Here is a 9,724-nt window from a genome sequence, read left to right as displayed (position 1 = left end):
GCGTTACCACCGGGAGGAGCGTCACGAATACATGCCCAGCGCCCTGCTCAAAATCATTCCCTTGGAAACTCATGCCTAGGCTTTACACTCTTTTCTTTTCACCTCACTTTGAGCTGAGCTGAGAGCTCTTTGTAGCAGTACACTACTGCTGCTTGGCCTTTCTCTCTCTCTCTCTCTCTCCTCTTTACACCGCCTTTTTAAGCCTGGGAGGGGAAAGATCTCCTGAAAACCAAAATCTTTCCGATCCTAACTTACCAATCAGCTGTAATAATTGCACAATCACAAGAATCAAGTCCTGCCCCCTATTTAGCCACCACCACCACCAAAATCAGTGCTCAAGCTAATGAAAAAAAGTCTAAGGCTAGGGGGGTGACAGAAATCAGCAGCAGCTGGAGTGCGAGCTGAACTCTAGCCAAAACATCCATCCAGCTCCTCCCATTGCCTACTAGCGCTGAGGAAAATGCAGCCTTCTCCTCTTATTGTCCGCCGAGGTGGTGGCAATGGCATTATTGTCGTTGGCGGCCACAGCCATGGCGACGGAGGTGCCCGGGCTCCCGGCGGGGGCGGCGGCGGAGACGTCGGAGGAAGCCACCTCCTTGCTCGACTGCACGGACCTGTCCTCCTCTTGAATCATCACGCTGTAGCAGGAATACACATGCCCCTGTGCCACGGAGAAGAGCATTTACTCATCATTGCCCCTTTTCACCAACAGATTTCCAAAAAGGGAGGGGTTATTATGATGGGGGCTTACGGTGTGTAATTGCTGCCATGATGAGCCCAAGATCGCCTTGAGCTCCTCCTCTAGGTTCGGGCCCGTCGTCCCCTCACTGCCGCCGCGCGCGACCAGGATCGGCACCAGCGCCATGGTCGACGACTGGTACTCCACCGACCTCATCGTTGCACACACACGCACACGAGAGATCTTTTCATGATCCGATCCGATGGGATGATGGGGTGGAACGGGAGCAGGGGGTGGTCTGACCTTTGATGGAGGCGAAGATGCACTTGACGGCGCGCAGGACGATGGCCTTGCGCTCGTCGTGCCGGAACCTGGCTGCGAAGCAGCTCAGGTACGGGAACGGGGTGCCGGCGATCATCTGCCACTTGAGCGTGCCGAGGACGAGGACGGCTGGTGTTTTCGTGTCCTGTGGGTAGATTCAAACGAAAGGCAGGGGCCTCTTTGCAAAATGCCGCGCGCTGACCGGGTCGGCACCCACGTGCCCGCATGGCGCTCTATGATTGGTCAGGACCAAATTTGCACATTTGATACAAGTTCTGGGCCTGGGTAGGGTCAATTTGCAAGTTTTAGGACCAAACCATTACTTTATGCGCAAGTTGTAGGACTCTCAGTGCTTTTAACTCTTTACTGTACTGCGTGGTGGCCGGCCGGGGATCGACGGCCGGAGCATGCATGCATGTGTGCGAGAACGGCGCAGCGGCCATCTTCTTGTAACGTGCCTCTAGTCTAGTGCCCTATGATTTGTCACGTCGGAGGTGGTAGCACTAGTAGAAAACAGGGCTTTGGTCCAGGCAGGGTCAGCCCATTAGTCCCGGTTCAGTCCAGAACCGGGACCAATGTGGGCATTGGTCCCGGTTCGTGAGCTCAGGGGGCCGGCCGGGCCATGTGGGCCATTGGTCCCGGTTCATCTGGACCTTTTGGTCCCGATTGGTGGGATGAACCGGGACCAATCGGCCTCGCTCCTGGCCCACCACCATTGATCCCGGTTGGTGGCTTGAACCGGGACCAAAGGCTCCCCTTTAGTCCCGGCTCATGTCACCAACCGGGACCAATGAGGTGCCTATATATACCCCTCGCTCGCGAGCAGAGCACCCCAGTGCTCTGTTTTTCTTTGGCCGAGGGGGAGAGGGCTTGGTGGTGCTCTAGCTCACCTCCTATGCACACAAGGTGTTTGATGGAATGCCCGAGCCACACTACTTAAGCTTTCTCCTCTCCAAGCTCGACCTCCAAGCTCCATTTTCCATAATATTTGTCTAGGTTTAGCGGTCCGTCACGCCTCGTCCCCGTCTTCACCGCCGTCGATCACCCGCGCCGAGCTCATCACCGGCACCACCGTGGTGAGCCTCTTGTTTTATCTTCTTTCTGAAAGGAAAAATATTCTTACTTGTATGTTTACATAGATACTTGTATTATTTTCTTACTTTTATTATTGCATCTTATATAGTGCGATGGTTTTGGTATCCGCCCCCGTCGGCCCTCGTCCTGTCTATGATTCGGATGTGGTATATATATTATCTTTATAACTATTGGTTTATTTATTGTTTATGAAAATTATGCCGACCAACGTGACATAGATTTTATTTATGTAGGATGTATGTGAATCGGAAATGCCAACCGACCCTATTGTCGAGAGCTTAAATTTAGTTGAAGAAGAAAACAATTTTTTGAAGGAAAAAATAAAAAAAATTGAGGAGGAGAAGATGATATTGGAGTTGCATGTTGCGGATGTCGTCGATGATCACAAGATCAAGATGGATGCAATGCGCTTGAAGATTAGAAAGATTAGAAAATATGCCATTCATACCGAGGCTTGGTATCATTATGTCATTGGATCAATTGTTACCTTGGTTGCGATTATGATCGCATTTGTTTTCGCATTGAAATGTTTTACATAGTTTCAATGTATGGTTTAATTAATTAGATGCTCTGGAGAGCTATATGTTGTTAGATGAGAACTATGTATGCACTTTGGTTTTAATGTGATGATGAACTTCTATTAATTTGGACACTTAATTATATATAATGCACGCAGATGAACCGGCAATGGATGTACGGTGACAGACACACCCGCGAGTACATTAAGGGCGTGCATGAGTTTCTCGATGCGGCTGAGGCAAACAAGCAGAATGGTTTTATGTGTTGTCCATGCACTAAATATGGGAATACGAGGTCTTACTCTAACCGGAAAATCCTTCACTCCCACCTGCTTTACAAGGGTTTCATGCCACACCATAATGTTTGGACGAGGCACGGAGAAATAGGGGTTATGATGGAAGACGGCGAAGAAGAAGAGTACGATAACAACTATGTGCCCCCTGAATACGGTGATGCTGCAACGGGGGGAGCTGGTGAAGATCAAGAGGAACCAGACGATGTGCCCAATGATGCTGCAACGGGTGAAGCTGCTGAAGATCAAGAGGAACCAGACGATGTGCCCGATGATGATGATCTCCGCCGGGTCATTGTCGATGCAAGGACGCAATGCGAAAGTCAAAAGGAGAAGCTGAAGTTCGATCGCATGTTAGAGGATCACAAAAAAGGGTTATACCCCAATTGCGAAGATGGCAACACAAAGCTCGGTACCGTACTGGAATTGCTGCAGTGGAAGGCAGAGAATGCTGTGGCTGACAAAGGATTTGAGAAGCTACTGAAAATATTGAAGAAGAAGCTTCCAAAGGATAACGAATTGCCCGACAGTACATACGCAGCAAAGAAGGTCGTATGCCCTCTAGGATTGGAGGTGGAGAAGATACATGCATGCCCTAATGACTGCATCCTCTACCGCGGTGCATACAAGGATCTGAACGCATGCCCGATATGCGGTGCATTGCGGTATAAGATCAGACGAGATGACCCTGGTGATGTTGGCGGCGAGCCCCCTAGGAAGAGGGTTCCTGCGAAGGTGATGTGGTATGCTCCTATAATACCACGGTTGAAACGTCTATTCAGAAACAAAGAGCATGCCAAGTTGATGTGATGACACTGTGAGAACCGAAAGAAAGATGGGAAGTTGAGAGCACCCGCTGACGGGTCGCAGTGGAGAAAAATCGAGAGAAAGTACTGGGATGAGTTTGCAAAGGACCCAAGGAATGTATGGTTTGCTTTAAGCCCGGATGGCATTAATCCTTTCGGGGAGCAGAGCAGCAATCACAGCACCTGGCCCGTGACTCTATGTATGTATAACCTTCCTCCTTGGATGTGCATGAAGCGGAAGTTCATTATGATGCCAGTTCTCATCCAAGGCCCTAAGCAACCCGGCAACGAAATTGATGTGTACCTAAGGCCATTAGTTGAAGAACTTTTACAGCTGTGGAATGAAAACGGTGTACGTACGTGGGATGAGCACAGACAGGAGGAATTTAACCTTAAGGCGTTGCTGTTCGTGACCATCAACGATTGGCCCGCTCACAGTAACCTTTCAGGACAGACAAACAAAGGATACCACACATGCACGCACTGTTTAGATGACACTGAAAGTATATACCTGGACAAATGCAGGAAGAATGTGTACCTGGGCCATCGTCGATTTCTTCCGACCAACCATCAATGTCGAAAGACAGGCAAGCATTTCAAAGGCGAGGCAGATCATCGGAAGAAGCCCGCCATGCGCACCGGTGATCACGTGCTTGCTATGGTCAATGATTTACACTGCGTAATCTTTGGAGAGGGTCCCGGTGGACTAGCTGTCCGAATGACGCTGAGGGACACGCACCCATGTGGAAGAAGAAATCTATATTTTGGGACCTACCCTACTGGAAAGACCTAGAGGTCCGCTCCTCAATCAACGTGATGCACGTGACGAAGAACCTTTGCGTGAACCTGCTAGGCTTCTTGGGCGTGTATGGGAAGACAAAAGATACACCTGAGGCACGGGAGAACATGCAACATTTGCACGAAAAAGATGGCATGCCTCCGAAGCAGTATAAAGGTCCTGCCAGCTACGCTCTTACGAAAGAAGAGAAAGAAATCTTCTTTGATTGCCTGCTCAGTATGAAGGTCACGACTGGCTTCTCGTCGAATATAAAGGGAATAATAAATATACCAAAGAAAAAGTTTCAGAACTTAAAGTCTCATGACTGCCATGTGATTATGACGCAACTACTTCCGGTTGCATTGAGGGGGCTTCTACCGGAAAACGTCCGATTAGCCATTGTGAAGCTATGTGCATTCCTCAATGCAATCTCTCAGAAGGTGATCGATCCAGAAATCGTACCAAGGCTAAGGAGTGATGTGGCGTAATGTCTTGTCAGTTTCGAGCTGGTGTTCCCACCATCCTTCTTCAATATCATGACGCACGTCCTAATTCATCTAGTCGATGAGATTGTCATCCTGGGGCCCGTATTTCTACACAATATGTTCCCCTTTGAGAGGTTCATGGGAGTCCTAAAGAAATATGTCCGTAGCCGCGCTAGGCCCGAAGGAAGCATCTCCATGGGCCATCAAACAGAGGATGTTATCGGGTTTTGTGTTGACTTCATTCCTGGCCTTAAGAAGATAGGTCTCCCTAAATCGCGGTATGAGGGGAGACTGACTGGAAAAGGCACTCTTGGAAGAGACTCAATAATATGCAGGGACGGATATTCTTGGTCTCAAACAAACTACACAGTTCTACAGAACTCTACCTTGGTGACCCCGTATGTCGATGAACACAAGAACAATCTGCGCTCCAAACACCCAGAACAGTGCGACGACTAGATTACATGTGAACACATCAGGACTTTCAGCAGTTGGTTGGAAACACGTCTCAGAGATGACAACACTGTTTGTGATGAGTTGTACTTGTTGTCCAGGGGACCATCTTTGACTGTATTGACTTATAAAGGATACGAGATAAATGGGAATACATTTTACACGATCGCCCAAGATCAAAAGAGCACCAACCAAAACAGCGTTGTCCGCTTTGATGCAGCAACCGAGAGCGGAAAGGACACATATTATGGTTACATAGTGGACATATGAGAACTTGACTACGGACCTGATTTTAAGGTCCCTTTGTTTAAGTGCAAATGGGTCAATCTGTTAGGCGGCGGGGTACAGGTAGACCCACAGTACGGAATGACAACAGTGGATCTGAAAAATCTTGGGTACACTGACGAACCGTTCGTCCTAGCCAATGATGTGGCACAGGTTATCTATGTGAAGGACGTGTCTACCAAACCGAGAAAAAGAAAAGATAAGGAAGCGAATACATCATACGATGAGCCAAAGCGCCACATAGTTCTTTCAGGAAAAAGGGACATCCTGGGAGTGGACGGCAAGACAGACATATCTGAAGATTATGAAAAGTTTCATGAAATTCCTCCCTTTAATGTCAAGGCTGACCCAAGCATCCTGATAAACAATGAAGATTATCCATGGTTACGGCGCAATAAGCAAATGACACAAGCGAAGAAAAAGTGAAGACTTTCTCCCGGAACTATTATGATGATACCATGCCAACTTTGTAACACACGAACATGCTACCATTGTCCGTTTTGTACATGCACATGCTATGTAGGTGAAATTATGATACCATGCCAACTTTGAACTTTTTTCAGAGTTCATTTGAAATGCTTTCATGTCTTATGGTTCGGCCCTCGTAATACCATGACCATTAGTCCCTGGCCCATGCCAACTTTCAACTTTCTAAAACTAATGGCACTAACAGAAAGTTTATAATTTTGCTCCTCGCCCCTGGCCCATGACCATTAGTCCCGGTTTGTGCCACAAACCGGGACTAAAGAGTTGGTCCTCGTTGCAAACAGAGTTTGGTCCCACCTCGCCAACCGAAGGGGGCTCACACCGGTTTATAAGCCCTTCCCGCTCTGCCTTGTTGAGCTCCTCTCAAAGTGAAAATAGATGCCCTAATAGAGAAAAGTTTAACCAAAATTCATAGTGAATTTCTCTGAAATTCATAGAAATTTACTAGGAATTTAGGTTGTATTTTCTCTATAAGCGCATCTATTCTCATTTTTTAGTAAGTTAATCATAAACTTGTGATTCAAACAATTTTCAAAGAATTCAAATTTTAACTATTCAAATTTGAAAACTAATGGCACTAACAGCAAGTTTATAATTTTTCTAAAACTAATGGCACTAACAGAAAGTTTATAATTTTGCTAACCTAAAAGCAAACCGAATTAAAAATTAAAGCAAAAAACAAAAGAAAATAAATAATGCAAAAAACAAATCAAAAAAACAGGAAAAAATATTTTTATAGTAAAGTTAATCACAAAATAAAATAAATAAAGCAACAAAGAAAACAAAAAAACTAAAAAAGTGTTTTCAAATTTGAAAACTAATGGCACTAACAAAAAGTTTATAATTTTTCTAAAACTAAAAGCAAAAAGAATAAAAAAATAAACCAAAAAACAAAAGAAAATAAATAATGCAGAAAACAAAACAAAAAAACTGGAAAAAAAAATAGCAACAATAAGTATTTTGTTGTAAGTAGAAACAAAATAAAATAAATAAAGCAACAAAGAAAACAAAAAACAAAAAAAGTGTTTTCAAATTTGAAAACTAATGGCATTAACAAAGAGTTTATAATTTTTCTAAAACTAAAAGCATAACGAATTAAAAAATAAAGCAAAAAACAAAAGAAATAAATAAAGCAACAAAAAAACAAAAAATGCCACCTACTGGGCCCCCACGGCCTGAATACGACTAGAAACCCATCCAAGGGCCAGGATTCAGGCCCGCAGGAGGCCCAGTAGGCCCACAGGCATAGCAGTGACAATTAGGCCCGTAAGCCTGCAATGGAGAGGAGCTCGAGAGGGGTGCGGCAGTGGGGCTTATAAACCACTGCGCACCCCTCTCAACTAGCGAGGTGGGACTAAACTTTCGACACAGCAGCCGCACAAGGCCTTTGGTTCCGGTTGGTGGCACCAACCGGGACTAAAGGGGGGCATTGGTCACGGTTCGTGGCACAAACCGTGACCAATGACCCCTTTAGTCCCGGTTGGTGCCACCAACCGAGACCATAGGCCGCCGCTTCCCGCCCTTTGGACAGCTGAAAAGAGGCCTTTGTTCTTGGTTGGTGGCACCAACCGGGACTAATGCCCACCTTTAGTCCCGGTTGCTGCCACGAACCGGGACTAAAGGCTCTGCTATATAAGTCCACACTTTGGAAATTTTCGCCAACTGCTCCATTCCCCATCGCCGACACCGCCAGGCTGCTCGTCCTCCTCGTCGCCGTCGCCGCGCCCTGCCCCATCCCCGCGTGCTTGCCGTCGCTGCGCCCTGCCCCGTCGCCGTCGCCGCGCCCTGTCGCTGTCGTCGTCGTCGCGCCCTCCTGCCCGTCGCCGGTCGCCCTGCCCTGAGCTCGTTGCCGTCCGCCCTGCCCCGAGCCCCGCCTCCTCGTCCCCGTCGCCGTGTGCCGCCCCGAGCCCGCGGCCGTCCCCGTCGCCGTGTGCCACCCCGAGCCCGTCGTCCCCGTCACCGCGTGCCGCCCCGCGCACGCCGTCCCCGTCGCCGGCATCCCCGAGCCTGCCGTCCTCCTTCCCGTCGCTGGCCTCCTCTCCCCGTCGCCGCCCGCCCCCAGTGAGCTCCCCCCTTTCCCATCCCCGTCGCCGACGACGCCACCCATTGCCGCCGCTGCTCTCTGTTTATGGATATGGCTATATATGCATGTATTTTCTCTGTGTATATATGTTCATATATGCAAAAGTTACATTTTTAGAAAATCATCTATATATGTTCAGAAAAGTTCTATATGAATGTGGCTATATGTATGTTCATGGAAAATAATTTTGCTCGATGATCTTTTTGTTCACGATGTACATATAATTTTTTCATGTATGTATAAATGTCGATATGAATTGTACCTATGATGTTTTTTTTATTCATAGATGAATATGTATGTGGCTATGTATGTGTATGTGGCTATGTGAATATGCAAAGAAGAGGAGATGAAGAAGATGATATATTTTCTTATTCGTGGGTGTGTCGAGAGGGTCATTGGTAACTTTAGTGAATTTTAGGTTATTTTTCATTTTAGGTCGTGGGTGTGTCGAGAGGGCGGCCAAGGGGTCGAGGGTCGTCGAACATGAGAGGGGGGATGATAGATGATGATGAGGGGGGGAGGGGGGACGTCGGACATTCATGAGAGAGGCGGGGAAGAAGGGGAAGAAGAGGGAGAAGAAGAGGGGGTCGAGAGGGGGTCTAGGGTCGCCGAGGGGTCGAGGGTCGTCGAACATGAGAGGAAGAAGAGGATAAAAAAAAGAAGAGGAATAAGAAGAAAAAAAAAGAGGAGAAGAAAGAATAGAGGAGAAGATCCTCTATTCTTTCTTCTCCTCTTTTTTTTTCTTCTTCCTCTTTTTTTTATCGGGAACGAGGGTCGTCGAGGGTCGCCGAGCGGTAGAGGAAGAAGAGGATAAAAAAGAAGAGGAAGAAAAAAAGAGAGGGATCGATGGTCGCCTAGGGGTCGAGGGTCGAGAGGGGGTCTAGGGTCGCCGAGAGGGGATAGGAAGAAGAGGAGAAATAAATAAGAAAAAGAAAAAAGAAGGAAAAGAAGAGGAGAAGAAGAAAGGTCTCCTCTAGCTATTCCTTTCTTCGAGGGTTCTATAGGGTCGAGGGATCGAGGGTCGAGGGTTCCAGGGTCGTCTAGGGGTCGAGGGTTCCAGGGACGTTGAGGGTTCGAGGGGTCGAGGATCGCTGAGGGGTCGAGAGAGGTTTCCTAGTGTCAAAGTATTAAAGAAATCCATGGCTTCATCATTAGCCGGAAGTAACCAGGGCATGACGAAGTCCTCCAAAGTTATTTTGGAATGATGTCCCGGATAGGATAATTTGTCTTTTTGTATGAATTTCAGCAAAGGCCTTCCAAATAACGATATTTGGAAGGTTCTTGCTGAACTTTGTACCAAAAAGCGAATTATCTTATCTGGGACTCCGTTCCAAAATAACTTTGGAGAGCTTCGTACCATCATGCACCTGTTACTTTCGCCTAATGATGAAGACATGGTTTTGTTGAATCCTTTGACACTAGGCAACCTCCCGACCCCTCGG

The 9,724-nt window shown here is 47.3% G+C and overlaps 1 protein-coding gene across 1 annotated transcript; it reads right to left on the bottom strand.

The window, feature by feature from the left end:
* Positions 1–284: 284 nt before the first annotated feature.
* LOC125519344 (cyclin-D5-3-like) lies at positions 285–7,934 on the bottom strand. Its single transcript, XM_048684185.2, has 4 exons — positions 7,863–7,934; positions 983–1,145; positions 752–897; positions 285–661 (listed from the first exon to the last, which is right to left on the bottom strand). The coding sequence occupies exons 1-4, from the start codon at positions 7,932–7,934 to the stop codon at positions 446–448; spliced, it is 597 nt and encodes a 198-aa protein (XP_048540142.2). The 3' UTR covers positions 285–445.
* Between the last annotated feature and the right edge of the window lie 1,790 nt (positions 7,935–9,724).

Source organism: Triticum urartu, chromosome 7A (assembly GCF_056163025.1).
Source record: "Triticum urartu cultivar PI428250 chromosome 7A, HENAU_Tu73, whole genome shotgun sequence".
In the NCBI taxonomy this organism is placed as follows: Eukaryota; Viridiplantae; Streptophyta; class Magnoliopsida; order Poales; family Poaceae; genus Triticum; species Triticum urartu.
Note: the sequence above shows the minus strand (reverse complement) of the source record. Positions and strands in the feature narration are given on the sequence as shown.

Bases quoted from the DNA above. Each gene is read 5' to 3' on its own strand.
- LOC125519344 (XM_048684185.2), bottom strand. From the start codon at position 7,934: ATGGGGCAGGGCGCGGCGACGGCGACGAGGAGGACGAGCAGCCTGGCG. The intron at 898-982 runs GTCAGACCACCC...GTGTGTGTGCAA, and splicing joins CATCTTCGCCTCCATCAAAG to CGATGAGGTCGGTGGAGTAC. The intron at 662-751 runs GTAAGCCCCCAT...TCCGTGGCACAG, and splicing joins CATGGCAGCAATTACACACC to GGGCATGTGTATTCCTGCTA.